This window comes from Anoplopoma fimbria, chromosome 23, assembly GCF_027596085.1.
Source record: "Anoplopoma fimbria isolate UVic2021 breed Golden Eagle Sablefish chromosome 23, Afim_UVic_2022, whole genome shotgun sequence".
Taxonomy (NCBI): Eukaryota; Metazoa; Chordata; class Actinopteri; order Perciformes; family Anoplopomatidae; genus Anoplopoma; species Anoplopoma fimbria.
In genome coordinates this window covers 17,383,885-17,402,090 of record NC_072471.1, presented here as the reverse complement: position 1 = coordinate 17,402,090, position 18,206 = coordinate 17,383,885, and the positions used below count along the sequence as shown (strand labels likewise).

The window sequence follows — 18,206 nt, the reverse complement described above, 5'->3', positions numbered from 1 at the left end:
TGTAATGTAATGTAATGTAATATATATATATATATATAAACACATTTGGCAGTGAGGTAATTAGGACAGGGAGATTTGCAAAGTCAAATATATGTTTATAAGTTAGGTTAAGTTGGTTGAAAGGCAAGGTGTTTTGACAGCAGACACCAATCATTATTGTTACTGATAAATGATAATGTAAATTTCTTTAGTCTGTACATTTTCAATAATAACAAATGTTTATACTAGTTGTGAGTATGGGTTCTGTAATTATTATAATTGTATAAGTAGCGGATAAGATAAGATAAGATAAGATAATCCTTTATTTGTCCCGCAGCGGGGAAATTTGCAGGCTTACAGCAGCATAGAGTTAAAGTGCACACAAGAGACATAGTAAAGAAAGACAAGATAAAAATAAAAATGAAAAATAAAAAATAAAAATAAAAAACAAGTATTATAAATAAGCAATAAAAACAGTAAAAAACACAATAACTGAAATATAATATTTACAGACAGAAAAAAAAACTATATTAACTATTATTGGAATACCCAACTGTGCAATTCAACCCCAATGACTAAAATTAAATAGCACTAAATCAATAGCATTAAATATTTTACCTTGAAAACCCTCTATCTTTGATTTATCCTTTTCAGCTGGCTATTTCCAAGAAGTGCATTTAAAAATAACAGAAGTTAAATCAGGTGTTTTTGTTTGTGGTTATATTTATTTGGTCCTATTCCTTATAGAAAATGTTAACTTTTATTGTTTTCTTCATCTCTCTCTCCTTATCCCCCTCGTCTCCTCTGTTGCGTCCTTTCCTCTCCGTTCTCCTCCCTCGTCTCGTCGCCTTCTCTGTCCCACAATGCATTGCGTTCACTCGTTGGATCATGGACCAGAACGGTAAGCCAGATACTGAGCAGGGCGGACGTTAGCAAACTTATTTAATCTGATACCTTCTCCCCTCACAGTTGTATGTGTTGTTGTACCAGCTATACCGACACATGCTCCTCTCACAGACTAGCAGACAGTCGTCACTCCTCTGCTCCGACAGTAGCGTACAGCTAAAGCTAGCTAGCGTTAGCATAAGACTGGCTAGCGATGGAGCAGCGCTGCAACACTTCACGTTGTTCACAATAAGTTGTTCACAATAAGTTACCGCTAAGTTATACATCAACCCATAAAGTCACAGGCAACTTTGCCAACGAGTCTAAGCTGTTATTAACGCATGTTGGATGTCTCTGGATGCATTTCCACACACCAGTAGGCGTAACCGCTTCATGCGACTTGCGGCGCGAATGCTACATCATCAACGTTAGCTTAATGCTAACTAGTCTAACGTTAGCTAAGAGCTGACTAAACTAATTGCATGTCTTAAGAATGTTCTCGGAAATGTAGAAGTAAGTCCCTTTAGCTTTTTAGTTTGTTGTCCCGAAGGCAGACCGCTCAGTCCATAATACATGAGTTGCTTTTTTCATAATATCAGTGTAGCTCTTTTAACGGTACCCACATTATCCGATGTGTTGCTAACGTTGAGTGTGACATGATTGCTAAAGCCAAACCGCAGTGATGCTGTTTCACAAAAAACACGTCCCCACCCCAAGTAACATTTTCAGTAAAATAAGGGATTGTCATTTTGTAATCTAACTTTGAACCCCTGAGAAAGGCAGGTGCCACTACCTCACGCCCGGTCTCTGTGCTTGTTGCACATCTATTTTCCTCAATGCCAATTCCAAAACTGCCTCAAAAAGCTATATTCATTTTTTATAACAAATATCACAAAAATCGCCCATTCAATCATATTTCAACTTTACCACTGGTCGTTTCAATCATGTACTATCATTAACAAATATCAAATCAAACGGGTGCACTTCTGACTATATGTTGGCATTTCCTTTGAGTGTATGTTGTATCATTTTGTAATAATTGGACTACAAGACTCTAAAGCAGTGTTTTGTGTTCTACCTTTTCCCCAGCAGACAATGATCTTCAAGGAAGTGACGGTTCTGGGAGTTTGGGTGGCCCAGATGTCCGCAGACGAATCCCTATCAAACTCATATCCAAGCAGCCCTTAAGGAGCAAACCTCAGCCACGCACCCAGAGACCCAGCAGCAGGCCATCTAAAAGTGAGGCTGGCGAAGATGGTAGGCATATTATGCAGTAGCTAAGGGTGCTTTAACACTTAAACCATTAGGTTTGGATAAAACAAACTCGGGCCTGTTTTTCCTCCTCAGTACGGTTTGTTTCGGCTGATGTGAATGCTGTCATTCGTGCCTTGGTGTGAACCAAACAATTGAACCTGGACAGACCTTAAATGTTGGCTCTCAGTCCGATTCCAAGCTAACTCTGATGCAGTTGGTTTGTGGTGTGAACTCAAACTAACTAACCAACCAGAGGATTTTATGATAGCAGACATAGCTAAACTACTGATAAACACATTTATAGATCTTAAAGTCTGTCCAGGTAGGGATCTACTAATCTGTAAAAGGATATATATATATATATATTAGGGATGGGGGGGAAAATCGATTCAGTTACGAATCGCAATTCTTGTGTGTGACGATTTTTAAATCACCACGCTGCCTCCCAAATCGATATTTTGTCTGTAGCCTACTTTTAATTATTTTATTCAAGGCGGGAAAAAACGTTGCCGCTTATAATCCTACAGATGGCGCAATGCAATCTATTCGTACATGATTTCCTTCCGGCTAGAAGCGCAGCTTCACACGTAGTAGCTAGGTAGGAATACAAAGGCTAACATGTTGGACAGCAAACATGTCAGACGTTAGTCCCGAGATTCATGCTGCACCTCAACAGTTTAAATCGCACGTCTGGAAGAACTTTGGCTTTCATAATTTACGAGGGAAAAAATGAGTTAGACATGAGCAATGCTGTCTGCAAACTATGCCACGGAAAGATAAAGTATTGTGGTAATATGACCAACATACGTGCCCATATCACTCGACACCATCCTGAGTTATCAGACAAAACGGCGGAGGAAGCCAAACCTGCTAGCAGCAAACAACGAACGCTGGATACATGTTTCAGTACGCTCCCCAACAGTTCGGAAAACGCTAATCGCATTACAGAATCAATCTCTCATTTTATATGCAAAGACCTTCGTCCTTATAGTGTGGTCGAAAATACAGGTTTTCGTAACATGATTTACACTTTAGAGCCGAGGTACACAATACACACAGCCCTGCCCAAGATCTACAACGAGGTCAAGACAGAAGTTAAGGAATCGTTGCTCTGACATGCGATGCGTGGACGTCGAGGGCCACTGAGTCATATGTCACAGTAACAGCCCATCACATATATTTTAAGTAAACTTTTATTCATTCTATTTAATTGACCTTTTATTTATTGTTTAAAAGTAGCCTAAGTGGCATACATTTCTTAATCTGTCAGTTTGTGTGCAGTTGACGGGCTATACAATAATAGGGCACATTTTTATTTATTTCCTCTATTGGCTGCCCTGCAGTCATTAAGTTAATGTTAAGATTTAGGAATTAAAACTTGGAAAGCTCTAAGTGAATTTGACTGTGTTGTATTTGAAGGTATGATTCAACTGTTTTCCATGGTCCAGTGTTTTAAAAAAAATAACCAAAAGAAATCGTAATATCGAATCACAATACTTACAGAATCGCAATACATATCGAATCGCCACCTAAGTATCGTGATAGTATCGTATCGAGAGGTCCCTGCTGATTCCCGTCCCTAATATATATATATATATATATATATATATATATATATATATACCTATTTATGCAAATCATTTGGTAACTATGTTATACAGGTCAGCGAGGGTGATTTCCCTGATTAAAAAAAAAATCAAAAGCTTGTAAAAATGCTTTGTTTGAATAATCACACTGTCGGTAACCAGTGTTTGATTTCCCCGCATTGGTCCTGATGGTGCAGGATGACTATTGCCAAATCTGTCCAATCAAGGAGTTACCTATCAGTCTGTAGAACTTCATGTTTACTTCTCAGAATGGTTGGTGAAATGATGTCAGTGATGGTGAGGGTCAAAGTTTGACCTCCTTCCCTCTTTGCCAATGTAGTTCTCTGGTTCTGATATATGTCAGTTCATTTTGTTATTGTCCCACTGACGTAAATTTGGCTTGCAGTAGAGCACAAATGAACAATTATCAGCATTTTGTTTGTGTCTGATGAACTCACAGAGATACAATTATATGTGCAAACTAAAATAATGTAGGCAAATTAAATCAGATTCTAGGAATGGTAGCGTATCACAGTTCTTTCTTATCTTTCTAACTCTTTTCTGTTTCCCTGTCCACTACTATTCTTTCACTCACAGGTTCATTAGATTAATAAAACAGCGTTGAGAATAGGCTAGTTTTTTACATTAAACTGTGGAGACATCATGCCATACCTTTGCACCACCAGAGGGTGCCAATGAATCACCCATAGTGACCATAATTGACAATAGACTGCAGCCAAAATAATCTACAGAAGATTTTTCACAATATAATAGTATCCTCGATTGTTATATGGAATGCAGCAGTACTTTAACATTGTGACCGTCTTTGCAACCTTTTATGTGGATGTCCAATCAGTGTTGTCAGAGTCATCCAAGCAAAATGCAAAATGTATCCTTGTCCAGAACATGCTCTGCCTTCATATTTTGGGATACCATTTTTGCTGTTGAACATGTAGCTAGTTGGCAATACAAGCGATGAGCACAAGGAAGTTCTGTTAACCAGAGGCGAGAAATCCCAGCTGAAATAGCAGCCTGTAGATCTTCCTCACCTCCAACTACTTCACTGTCGCATCAAAAGACAGTGCTGGATTTCCATGTATGACACCTGGTCACAGCCCCATCAAGGTCCTTAGGCACTGCTTTGGAGACAACGGAATTAGGCTCAGTTTTTCTGCATTACATCATTAATATTCGTCTTTTGTGTGTTACAGATAACTTTGGATTCAAGCAGGAGGAGAGGTTTGATTGTGGAGCTAAAGCTGGTGATGTGTTTGCAACTCAGAGGAGATTCCCCCAGGCACTGTTTTGGGACTATAAGGTACATCACATTTGGGGGAGGGAAACGTCATAAAAGCGCTTACAGCATTTTGACAGATAAGAATGACAAGCATTTTATTACTAATGTCTTTGGGACACTACATGATGTCTCACCTCCTGACAATCAGAAAAAGTTGTCCTGATGTCTGGTTTAAACAATTCTCTTCCTATTTCTCCCAGCATTCAGTCTCGTAGATTTAGCAAGCAAAAAAGTAGACATATCCTCAGTGGTCCTAATGGTATTCAAGTAACTCGGAGTGTGATTTACCTGTGTTTTTCTCCCTCTTTTTTTCAACAGTTAAATCTCATTGGGGAAAGGGATGAAGTACCAATTCACTTTTGTGATAAATGTGGGCTACCTATCCACCTATATGGACGAATGGTATGTATTATGGTTGAAGTGACCTGTCTATGCAGGCAGACACAGAGAAATGTTCATGTGTAACTCTTGTTCTCTGACTCCTCAGATCCCCTGCAAACATGTTTTCTGTTACGACTGTGCTTTGCTTCATGAGAAGAAAGGAGATAAGATGTGTCCCGGGTAAGACATTTTAACCATTTCAATGTGTTGCAGTGAATTGTGCATTCCTCCCAGTTTTTAACTTAATTTATTATAAGTGCGAGGTTTTGAGTGGTGTGAAGTGGTTGTGTAATGAACTATAGTTGATCTGTGATCATACGTATCCCCCCCCACGTCTCGGCATGCATGTTAATTACACACGCATTTATAATAACACAGTTTAACCATCATAGTGTGACATAAGGTTTTTCTGATACCATGATGAGGCTACATTGTGAACAAAAAATCCTTGTTTAAATGGGCAGGAGGAAAGCTTGTAGCAATGGCTGTTCTATTGAGATACATTATGATGCATTCATGATCTATTCAGTAAAAACTTGTGTGTGGAGAAGGTAAATTATGTCATAATCATGTCATCATTTGTGTTCAAATGTTATCATATACAATTTAGTATGTGGTGAGAAACTTAATAAATCCAGTTGTTTGAAGGAGATGTTTTCACAGAAATATGTAGTAGATATTAGATATGTAATTATGAGCTGTTTAAGTTCCGAACACTAGCTCTAAGCAACTTATAAAAAGTACATCAATAACATCATTTTTGATGGTCTTCTATACCAGCTTAAAGTTGTTTTAAAACATGTTAACTGAACCCTGATGTAGCAGTCATTTGCTCTAAGGAGTTTGTAATGTAGCTCCTCAGATGTGTTTCATTACGGCTCTGTATCACTGAACCTTTGTCTCTGTGTTCAGCCTCACCATGTACAGCTGCACGGACCCAGTGCAGCGCATCGAGCAGAGCCAGCGTGGTGCCCTCTACATGTGCAGCGTCGTGCCGGGATGCAAGCGCACCTACCTGTCCCAGCGTGACCTGCAGGCCCACGTCAACCACCGCCATATGAGGGCTGCCAAGTCTTCCACCGGCCGTCAGGAGCCGGTGCACCTGCCCCCGGCGTCCGAGGTCTCTGACCGTTTCCGTGTGCCTCCACCTCACCTTTCCAAAAACCATGTGCACCTGCCCAACCCGCTCCAGCACAGCAGTCACGACCCCTACAGTCAGCCGCCCCCGCCCGCAGCCCACGAGGCCCCGCCCCCGAACGCCCTCGGCCCAGAAACATTCCGCATCTCCACGGTGACGACCCGCAAGCACAGCAATCTCATCACCGTGCCCATCCAAGATGACTCTTCCTCCCGAGAGCCCCTCTCTGGCGGGCCGGGCCCTGCCCAGCCACCCCACCACCACCCGGGGACTATCCCGGTCAGCCCCCGTAGTGTCCCACTCTCACCACATGATGGCCCCACCGCAGCAGCACTTCGGCCCCCCACCTCCCCCACCTCCTCCCATCAGCCACCCCATGCAGCATCCTCCCCAGGCCTCCGGTACGCCACACATGGTGTACAACCAGGCCCCTCCTCCCCCAATGTCCACAGCTCCCCCACCAATCACTCCGCCGCCAGGTCACATCATGGGCCCGATGCCCCCCTACATGAACCACCCGCCCCCAGGACCGCCACCACAACACAGTGGCCCACCAGTCAACGCCCCCCCACCTCATCACTACAACCCCAACTCCATGCAGCAGTTCCCCGAAGACCAGGGCACCCTCAGTCCCCCATTCAGCCAGCCAGGAGGGCTCAGTCCCGGGATGTGGCCCGCTCCGAGAGGGCCCCCACCACCACGAATGCAGGGTCCTCCTCCCCAGGGCCAGATGCCTGGACCTCATCACCCAGATCAGGGCCGCTACCGGCCTTATTATCAGTAAACTGCCAACTGAATGAATGGGCAACAGCCTGCATCATTCTGTTCCATACCACTCGTCTGAATAATGTGATAGTAGACCTCAGGGTTATAGGACTTTTATTTTGATATGACATTTTCCCCCCAAAAGCAAATGTGCATGCGTTGCACATTTTAGTTGAACAATTTCATTGAAATAGACTTGGAGAGGAGCAGCAATGTCCCCTTTTTTTTTTTTTTTTTTTTTTTTTTAATAGCGTATGGTAAATATTTCTGTATATATGTCAGCTGAATTCACGCATATGTACTGTACATTGAAAGACGCCAACTATGTCTCAATAAATTTTTAACGGCAGAAGTGCATCTCATCTCTGTTTGATATGATGACTGAAGGGTCACCAGCTGATTTGTACCATGGAGGCTATTGAAAACAACATGCAGCATTTTAACATTTGAAGCTTTCTAAAAAGACATTTGGTGTAAACCAGTATTACTAGGGAAGACCCTTCGAAACAACCAAATGTTTGTTACTTTATAAGACACTCTGTCAGTCCCTTGTATATGTCTGGTTCAAGTCAAATTAACACACAACATGGTTAGAAATACAAATGCCCTGTTTTATTTCAGTCAGGTATAGTAGAAACTACAAGTCTTTTTGTTTCCTGTTTATCAGGGATTAGCTGATTTTGCAGCTGTTTGTCTTCTGTTTGAACCATGCCAAACATTTGTGGAGTATTTAAGATACATTTGACAAAGTGAACACATTTAAAACTTTGTTACGCCAGATTATTTCCGTATCCTCGCTTAATATAAAACTATATTGCATTTATCTGTAACCATGCGAAAAATGACATTCCCTTTAAAAAAATGTACACGATGAACTTAAATAGACTTTAACCTAAACAGCATTTCAAAGTAAAAACTCACTCACTTACTCTATACACAAAATATTCATTTTTTTTATTGTGTTGTGATGGTGAGAGAGAGAGAACAGCAATTTTTGAAAGGATTTTCCTGGAGATCGTTGCCCTCCTAGAGTTTGCTAGCTGCTAACTGCAAGAAAAACAAAGGGCAGGGGTTTAAGATTTCAATGACACAGTCGTTTCATGCATAATAAGTAAATACACATTACATTATGAATTTTATTTATCTTAATGTCTTTCATTTGTTTTTATTAAGGCTTTTTAAATCTTCCACTCATCTAATTTTATCAAGGGAGTTTAACTTTCGTTATAGTGACCTTCACGACCTTTACTCCGGGGCCAACCTGAGACTTAACTTGACATCTTTACCTCCATGTCTGATTGTTTCTGTGCTGGGCTTTTGCATGGATACTTCCCTTACCACGCAGCCTTGACTTTTGTCCTTGTCTAGCACATGCAGCATGGCATCATGAAGGGTCGGAAAGAACATGGAGGTCACAATCTCATAATCAAAGAACATACAGCTGTGTAGCTTCTCCAGGATGCACGCTGTCAACACACAGGAAGCGGTGTTATGTTTTTTTTAGGTATCACCTCATGCACCGTGTGGTCACTGGATCTAAGATGAGACTCACCATCACAAGAAACAATGTACACATCCACATCAACACGGATGAACTCTTTGAGTGCCTGTGGAGGATAAAGTGAGTTTAAATGTGAGAAACTGTCAGCTTATAGAGCATAGAGTTACATAACGCAGGTGATAAGAGATACTTAGATTGGCTCTACATTATTGCAGCGTCAGCGTTTACCACCAACTTATTTGTGATCTTTTTCGCATACAGTGAACAGTTTCATTTGGTCTCCTGTCAATGAGGTCATATCTCCAGAAGCTGTGGTAAACCCGACTTTTCAGTTTAAAGCCTCATTGTTATGATTTAGATCTTAGTCATTATTAAATTTATATTCTAACCAGAGGAAAGATTTTAGCCCCCCGACAGCTGGATCATAAGTTATCAGAGAAAGAAGCTGAGCAAATGTTAGCCCTGCTTCTGACTGACTTTCTGCTTTATTCAATTTGACCATTTTTAACGGTAAAGCCTTACTTGTCTTTGATTTTAAAATTGAATTATTTGGTTTTCCACTGTTGGTCAGGGCAATTTGAACATGGCACCTTAAGCTTTGGGAAAACATGATTTTCTAGTTTTCCAGCATTTTATAAACTGTTTAACCGAGAATATGATCTGTGGATTCAATGAAAATAATCATTAGTTGCAGACCTAGTCTTATTTCTTGTCTACACAGCAACATGTTGAAACATGCATTTCAGTTTTAAATAATGCAAAGATAAAGATAAAGATAAAAAGATAAAGAGGTTTTTATTGTCATTGTAGTGAACAACGAAATTCCGTTTGGCAGCTCTCAGCTAGCCAAACGGAATTTCGTTGTTCACTACAATGACAATAAAAACCTGCAAGGGAAGAAAGGTAAAAGAGCAGTCACGGTGCCTGGTTGGACGAAAAGGTGGAGGTAGACATTGAGACATCCTGCAGCGACTGACACTTTCTCAGCCTCACTAGCATCTATTGAGCTCCATAAGTTGTAGCCTCATGAATGACTCGGTACCGTTTTGAGTCCCTTCATTGCAGAGATGTCCAGGAAAGACACAGCAGAGAAGTCCAGGATCAGGCTGTGGAGGTCCACTCTGGGAACATTGACGTTAAGGGGAAGCTCGGCTCTCCAGTCCACCTGGAAAGGAAGCTCTTTCAGGTCAGAGGGATGATCCAGCTCCTCCATTTTCATGCAAGACTCCAGTCCTCCGGCGGAATAAATCCGGCAAGCCTTTTTGTTTGACATATGTAAGAAAGTAGGCTTAGAGCTTTTTAGGAAGAACACCTTGCAGAGTTCACTGCTGCAGTTGTTTCTAGTTTATTTGAGGTCTTACCTCTGTAACGTCGTCCTTTTTCTGCAACAGTTTCTTGATTTTCCTGAGAGCCTTGTTCCGCTTTCTCAAAACCCTCAGAGGGTTAAACCCAACCTGGAACAACAATGTGTCGATTATCTTCATAGACATGTATTTTCTGAGGAAAAAAAACTAAATAAGAAGAGTGGATGTATTGTACATACAGCTTCTATTAGCTTGTCCCTAAAGAACTCAATATTGGCGAAGAAGATAGGCGACGGTATCCTGAAGATTTTCACTCCGTTTGGTTCAAATATCTGAGAGGAGAAACGTCACGATAAAACAAATGTGATTCAGAGAGATGTCGCAGCATCAACTGAATTTAATTCAACATGCTTACATGCATGTAATCTTTGCGATCTTTGTAGAGGTCGGTCCCCGGGATGTTAGCCAAGACGGAACAGCGGGGGCTAAAAAGACACCAAGAGGTATAGGTCATAAAAAATACAAGAATTGAACATCAGTCAAATATTAGGCAGTAAAGAACAGTGTCTTTGTACTTTAAATACCAGGTATCTATCTATAAAAACATGCAGGGTTTAATACAGCTTTATGTGCCATATCAACGCTAAGGCTAACGTTAAGTTGATTTATAACACCCCACAAAATTTAAATCCACCACAGATCTGTAATTGTATTCCTCTATATTGGTAGGGTTGGGCAATATAATGATAGTATATATTGATATAATGATATGAGACTAGCTATCCTCTAATATTTTGGATAAAGTAATATTGTATTATGGTGTCAGTAAAGTATTGTCTTTTCCTTGTTTTAAAAGCTGAAATACAGTAATGAGATGTCATTTTCTGAACCTAGCAGACTGTTGTAGCTTTTCTATTATTTGCTTTTACCCACTTAGTCATTATATCAACATAACAAAAATAATCTCACTGTGTAAATATTTGGAAAAGCCCCAATATTCAACCCTATAATTTTGTCCCATATCGAAATCAATGTCAACATATTTTGGTCAAGAATGATTTTCTCAATTCCAATCGGCAACATGAATAGCAACACATTTTTCTCCCTTATTCAGGACATTGTAATTATACATGAGAGCACCATACAGAAGGCTGCCATCCTAATGAAAACATCCACATCTGGGTTAAACTCATTAACCCTACCAGCCTTCCACCAATCTTCGTCATCAGCAATGAACTTAACAAATGCTGTGAAGAAGGCAACAAATACTAGCCAACACTTATTGCTAGTGCCCCAATGGTGGCCGGTGTGCCTAGAGTATCCTGAGTTAACGGAACTAAACACACGGCAGGACTGACAGCCAACATGAAGCACGACACAGTGTAGTAACGCAGAGAGCTGCATTGATTAAAGTGTATCTGTTGCATGAGCCATTCCGGTGAAAAACCTTTCTGATGCGCTTGCAGTCTGGCCTTTAATTTGGTTGTTGCAAACACACCTGAGCGCACTTTACTAGTTTCCTTTTTGAAGTCAATTTGCAAGTCAAGCAATGAATATCAGTCTTAACTTGTGTTCTTACAATTGAGTCCTGAACACCACGGTGAGCAGTTCCACCCCCAGGCCCACCGCCAGGCCAAGATCCAGTCCCAGCAGGGTGGCACCCAGACATGTTCCCACCCACACCACCTGGAGACAAACACCTGAGGTGAAACACTCAGCGAGTGACACTTAAATAACGTACAGCTACGCTTTTGCAGTGAACTATGAGACATTTTGAACACCTACACATTCTGGTTTGTCCCTCCTCCACAAATACGGGATTTCTCTGAACTGCATCAGCATGCCCTTCAGGTTGACGATGACCAAGGCACCCAGGACAGACTGGTAGAGAGCAAATATTAACGGTACATGTTAAGGAAAAAAACAAATTTTGACATAAAAATCTATACTAAACAAAACAATCAAACTGCTATACATATAAGCATAAGCTGTTACATTGCAGATGTGAGTCTCACCCTGGGAAGCGGCTCCAGCAGGAAGCCAAGTGCCAGAGTTACAATCATGGCCATCATGGCTGAGATCAGCCCTGCAATCTGCATTTGTCAAAAAATAAAAGTTAATGTTTCATTTTAGCATATACCAATGAAAAAAAGAAAGTCATATAAACCAGATTGTTACGTTGCAGTAAACCTTTCTGGAGATAAAAATATCTTTGTGTAGTGAGCTTGTAAAAGTTGGTGACCCAGGAAACAGGGAGGTTTGTTTTCTGACCTGTGTTTTGCCTCCGGAGCTCTCCTGCACAGCCGTCCGGGAGAGAGCTGTGCTGGCTGCAAACGACCTGAAGCTTGCACCAAAAATGTTGCTAACCCCAAACGCAATGAGCTCCTGGAATGAAACAATGAAAGTTTACCTTTTGTTTTGACTTTAATGATTCTGTTTGATCTATTTTTATTCATGCAGCACATGCAGAAAGCTCACATCCAACCCTGAAATAAATGCAATATTCAACGTAATTTTATATCTTAATGACCAAAATTACGAGGAGTCTTATTCTGGTGCTCGCTTACTATCAGTAACCAATTAACTATTTTTCCTTTGTTAGAGCCAGACAACTCACCTGGTTCCCATCAATGGTGTAATCATGTTTGATAGAGTAGACTTTGGCCACAGAGAAGGCAACAGCAAACCCAACTATGGCAACAGGAAATGCCTCCACAGCACTCTCCTGGAAGACATCCATGTTGGGCGCAATGGGAGACTCATACCTGCAAGATATTTGTCTTTAATTGTACACAAAAAGGACCCGGACAGTGGTGGAAAGTAGCTGAATACATTTCAAGTTTCAAAAACAGGGAATTATTGTCCACTACATTTATGTAAAAGCTGAGGTTACTAGTTACTTTTCATATTCAGACTGTATATAGAAACATGGGAAAGTAGTTACCCTTTAAGCAACGGAGTATCTATTCCACCAGTGGATCTGAATTACCTTGGAAACGGCTTGATTGTGACCTATAATCTACTGGATACGTGTAGAACTTGAAACTTACCCACTAACCATTTCGCCAACAACCTCAACATCAAATCTCGTCTCAAAGTTGAACCCATAGGACACCCCACAAGCTATGACAGTCTGTGGGAGCAGGAAAGACACCAGAGAGACAAACAACTCTCAAATCCCAGGTATTCCTTGAATGCTGCATTATCACAAACTTATGGTGTTAACTAACACATAAACTCTGACGCTTGGGAAAATAGTTTGTAAAATATACATGATTTGCAGTATTTTTCTTTAAAGTGACATATCATGCTAAATTTCAGGTTCATACTTGTATTTTTTGGAATCAACTGGAAACATGTTTACATGCTTACATTTTTAAAAACAATATTTATCTCATACTGTCCTTCTGAATAAATCTGTATTCACCCTCTTACTGAGCACCTGTCTCTTTAAGCCCCCCTCCCAGAGCTCAGCCTGCTCTGATTGGCTTGCGAGAAAAATATGGTTCACCTTTGCAATAGTAATTCACAAGTCGTGGGTGGTTTATTCTAATGAGCCAGCATGTGACAAAGGAAGGTAAGCAAAATCTGAACGGCTTATTGAATCACATTTTTTCTGATATGGGAAGCCGACGAAAAGCTGGTTAGTTGTATTTCATATTTTGGCACTCCAGATACCCAAATATATGTGCACAAGCACTGAAAAAGGGAGTTTTTGAAGGTTTCTCTCACCATTACAACTTCAATGGGGATGGGAACAGGCAGCTTTGCTTTGTATTTGTCATTGAGCTCCTTCACAATGAACACCACCACCATGATCACTATGGACATCACCAGGTCACAGATGTTGGTGGAGGTGATCTGGACAAAGATCTTCTCAAGGGTCTGCACAAAAGAAGCAAACTCACATTACTCAGCATGATTCAAAATATATTATTCAGTTTTACGGCACATTTCAGCAAGCCAAAATTCCAAGGCAAACCACGTGAAGATGCTACAGAAAGCATGAAAAGGCGGCATAATGGAAAAGTTCTGTGTGTAGTTTTGACACTGGTTTTGAGCCAAAAGGTATCACTTTATCACTTTACCCAAACTATGTGTTGAGATATCTGTGAAACTTTGCAATGATGATTAGAAGCTAAATAGCTAACTAGCTAACTAGCTAACTAACGGTGCAGACAAAGTCAGGCAGGCAATTTCCCTTTTCCAATCTTTGTGCTTAGCTACGCTAACTGGCTGCTGGAAGTCGCTTTACACAGCACAAACTCTTTTTGAAACCGAATAAGCGTGTTTCCAAAAATGTCAAACGACTTCAAAAACATTTGGATTTGTCAATATCAGCCAGTGTCAAAATGTAATACTGCATAGACACTAATAACAGAACTGTCAGATATACCCTGGACTTACATATATGACGGACAGTGGACCACTGATGCCTGGAACGGTCAATCCTAACACAAACTTGAGCTGGGAAACCAGGATGTGGACGGCAGCTGCTGTGGTGAAGCCGGACACCAGAGTGTCGGACAGGTATACAACAATAAAGCCCACCTGCAGAACACCCATTGCCAGCTGCATGGGACAGAAAAGGATGAGGGAGAAGAAGCTTGAAAATTCTACATAGAACATGCAGTCTGCTATGAAGTCAGATCTACCTGGAATATCCCCATAAGAAAGGTCACAGAGGAGGCCACCAGGACTCTCTGCTGGTCCTGGGTCAGGCCCTCAAAGCCAGTGATGTTGGCCGGCGGTCCGCCATCTGGGACCAGGCGCGTCACCACAGCTCCCACCATCAGGCTCAGGACTGGGAAAGAGCCTGTGTGAAGATGGGTGGGGAGACACTGTTAAGCCATATTACACCCAATAGTATCTACTCTTGTCAAGATAAGATCCCTGCCTTTTCCCAACAGGCCTTTCAAAGTCAAATGTTTATGCTTAATGACCGAAAACCATTTTTAAAACTTGTGGACAGTTTGTGAAGAAAAAATAGGGAGCAATTTAGGTAAACAAAGAGTTTCGTCCAAAAGTGGGACACATTTACAAAAAGAAGCTGGTTTTCATTCGAAATAGAGAAAAAAGAAAATATTTTATTGTGACTCCGCATTGCATGACGTACCTATGGATATATGTCTTGAAGTACCGAGGAAGAAGTATGTTAGCATGGGGAAGAAAGCTGTGTAGAGGCCGTAGCTCGGAGGCAGCGAGGCCAGCAGAGAGAAGGCCAGTCCTGGGTGAGACCACAACAAAACAACACAGCATGAATATTTTGATAATAAGTATTTTGCAAATCAAATATCTCTGAAATACAATCAAGAATTCATATTTCTGTCACATAAATTTGTAAATATATAAAGAACAAGTTGAAAATGGCTTCTAGGTTACTAAAAGAAGTACAATCAGTGACCAATACTTGTTATTGAATTAGATGGAAACATCTGGTAGATAACATTTGGTGAAGACCATAGCCTGTACATCGGAAGTGAAAGTAGTCACAGTGACTTCAGCCATTGGTTTGTGGGCTGCAGTTTTGAAGCCTCAAGTTTTGTCCATCTTGATTTTTATGCAAACAGAAGAGACACAAGAGGTTGGAGCAAAGTGTAACCGAACACTGAATAAGATATGTTTAGGTGACCAAAATGTTATAATTATCTTCCATGAAGTGAAAACACAATGTTAAAGGGTTGAGGTTGTCAGACGAAAACACAGACAACCCCCACACTGGACAACCTTGTGGCAGTGACCTGGCATTGTAGCCTCGCCCTAAAGCGTACGCTGCTTCATGGTCTATTTGACTCTAAATTGGACTCATGTTTACAATGTTTATTGAGGTAATTAATCAAGTGAGAAGTAGAGTCATTTTCTCATAGACTTCTATACAATCAGACTTCTATTTGCAACCAGAGGAGTTGCCCCTGATGGCCATAGAGAGAATGCAGGTTTTTTGAGACCCGGGGGTCGCTGCCTGCATACAGTTGACCAATACACTCAAGAGTGTGCTTTATTTAGTAGACGCTTGTATTTTAGTAGATGCTTGTAATTTAGTAGACGGTTGTAATGACTATTCAAGTGTATTTAACTTACTTATCTATTCTATGCATCTGTTCTTGCACTTCCTTCTGCTGCTGCGAGTCTTTCATTTCCCTGTGCGGGATCAATAAAGTTTGATCTTATTTTAAAGCTAATCTTTCAGGTGCATACATTATTTTAGATTCTGACGCAAGCAGCCTTGGAGAATAACTCTGACGTTTAACACTGTTTGAAATTAGCAAAATTCAAATAAAAAAAAAAAGGTAATATGTCGTTGACGATTACTTAAACGGGTAAAATAATCTGAGCACAAAATTCCTATTTACAAATTACATTAACATGCAGTGTTTCTAAATCAGCAATCAACATTCTTAGGTAAGTTTCTATGAAAATGCAAAAGATGTTCATACAGTAAAGCAAAAGTAAGGGTGCAGGTCTAGATGATAGATGCACATATAACTGGTTTTGTTTTTTCTGTATGCACCAACATTGCTGCTGCGGGACTCTGCAGCCACAGACTGGAGCTCTCCCTCTCCGTCCTGCTACTCACCTTGCATAATGGCCACAAGTCCAGTGCTGATCCCAGACACCACATCGCCGAGCAGCCACTCTCTGACTCTGTAGATCTTCATCCAGCCGATGATGGGCAGAAAAGAGAGCGCTGCATTCTTGGCACGTTTCGAATCACAGCTGAATTTAACAGACATGTAAAAAGCTGTTTCACTTTGTTTACCAAAGTTTGCACAGAATTTCCCTTCCTCTACCCTCCATCATAAACACTTGGTTTGCAGAAGATTAAAAACCAGGATTAGGTCAGATCAAAGATGGTGATCTGAATCTCTAAAGAATTGGGGTTCTCTTACGTCAGATACTCTCTCATATGGTCCAGGGTGGTTTTGCGGAGCCTGTAGACTTTACCATGATCTTCAGCAAAGCTGTCCTCTGAGTACACCGGTCTGGCCACTGCATATTGTTTCCTCAACGTCACCATCCTCACACCTCAGGTGCTCGAGGAATGCTGGTCTAATGTTAAAGTGTTAGGAGAAAGATCCCTAAGAGAACCTTTGCCCGTTGCTTTACTGTGGAAGTGCTGTGAGGTTTATCTGAGTATATCTAATCTGAGATCAATCTCATCATTTTTGTCTCCGCTCTGTTCAATCATTAACACAGATGTATGATTCATTGTGTTGATATGTCATCTGATATTCTTTCCGGTATTTGGTGATGACACCTTCGATCTGAGGTCATGGATAAGAGGTTTCCCAACACGTTGAGTTTTTTTTGTTTAGTTTGTTTCACTGAGCAATTTCAATTTGAAATGTTAATTTTCTTTATTTTAGAAGTTTGTCTTTTAAATGATCAAAGACTGCAAATTTAAAAAAGCATAGTTTATCAATGAATTAAAACGAAACGTATTCACTCCATAATAAGTGGGAGGTCAAAAGGGATACGCCAGGTTGGTTACCTGAAGTTTGTAATCTGTCACAGTTCTTCCTCAATACTGTCAGTAGCTCCATACTCCCTGTCACTCTGTCTCACTCACCTAATTGGCTCACTCTGTTCACCTGCCTGTCACTCTCTCTCAGTTCACTCCGGCCACTCCCAGTTCCACTTCCAGCTCTCAGCCCCGCCCCCTCTCTCTCACCACACTCTCCCTCACTCACCTAATCAGCCTCATGCAGTGCACCTGTCTGCCACACCCACCTCATCAGCACCATCCCTCTCACCTGCTCACTCTGCTGCACCTACACCCTGCAGTATTTAAACCCCACTCAGTCACACACTCGCTGCCAGATCGTTTGTTGCATTTATGTCAGACCTTCCAGCAATTTCCCGTGGACTGATTCCCCGTTGCCGACCCTGCCTGCCTGTCTGGACTTCCCTGCCTTGCCTGTGCCCCAGTCAATGACTCAGCCTTCTGTCCCCTACCACCGGATTCCCCTACCTTGCCTTTTCCTCGGTTAGCCACCTTAGCCTTCTGTCCCCGACCACGAGTTTAGTCTCTGCTTCCTCTGGTTTCCGTCTGCCTGATCCCTTGCCTGTTTCCCAATGTGAGTCTGACCCTGCCTGCCTGTCTGTCTGCTGTGTG

The 18,206-nt window shown here is 41.3% G+C and overlaps 2 protein-coding genes across 2 annotated transcripts; one reads left to right on the top strand and one right to left on the bottom strand.

Moving 5' to 3' along the window:
* The first annotated feature begins 784 nt into the window (after positions 1-784).
* On the top strand, positions 785-7,388 carry LOC129112449 (E3 ubiquitin-protein ligase Hakai-like). The gene is given in 7 exon segments (XM_054624553.1): positions 785-880; positions 1,954-2,121; positions 4,916-5,022; positions 5,320-5,403; positions 5,489-5,562; positions 6,295-6,796; positions 6,798-7,388. Coding segments are annotated over 7 exon segments (1,455 nt in total). The 5' UTR covers positions 785-867; the 3' UTR covers positions 7,305-7,388.
* An 858-nt stretch (positions 7,389-8,246) lies between these two features.
* slc26a3.1 (solute carrier family 26 member 3) lies at positions 8,247-17,108 on the bottom strand. Its single transcript, XM_054624742.1, has 19 exons — positions 16,981-17,108; positions 16,668-16,807; positions 15,207-15,317; positions 14,746-14,906; positions 14,498-14,662; positions 13,823-13,975; positions 13,141-13,223; positions 12,708-12,855; positions 12,362-12,475; positions 12,106-12,183; positions 11,876-11,971; positions 11,670-11,776; positions 10,506-10,575; positions 10,330-10,422; positions 10,148-10,240; positions 9,829-10,011; positions 8,838-8,892; positions 8,624-8,751; positions 8,247-8,332 (listed from the first exon to the last, which is right to left on the bottom strand). The coding sequence occupies exons 1-19, from the start codon at positions 17,106-17,108 to the stop codon at positions 8,312-8,314; spliced, it is 2,127 nt and encodes a 708-aa protein (XP_054480717.1). The 3' UTR covers positions 8,247-8,311.
* Between the last annotated feature and the right edge of the window lie 1,098 nt (positions 17,109-18,206).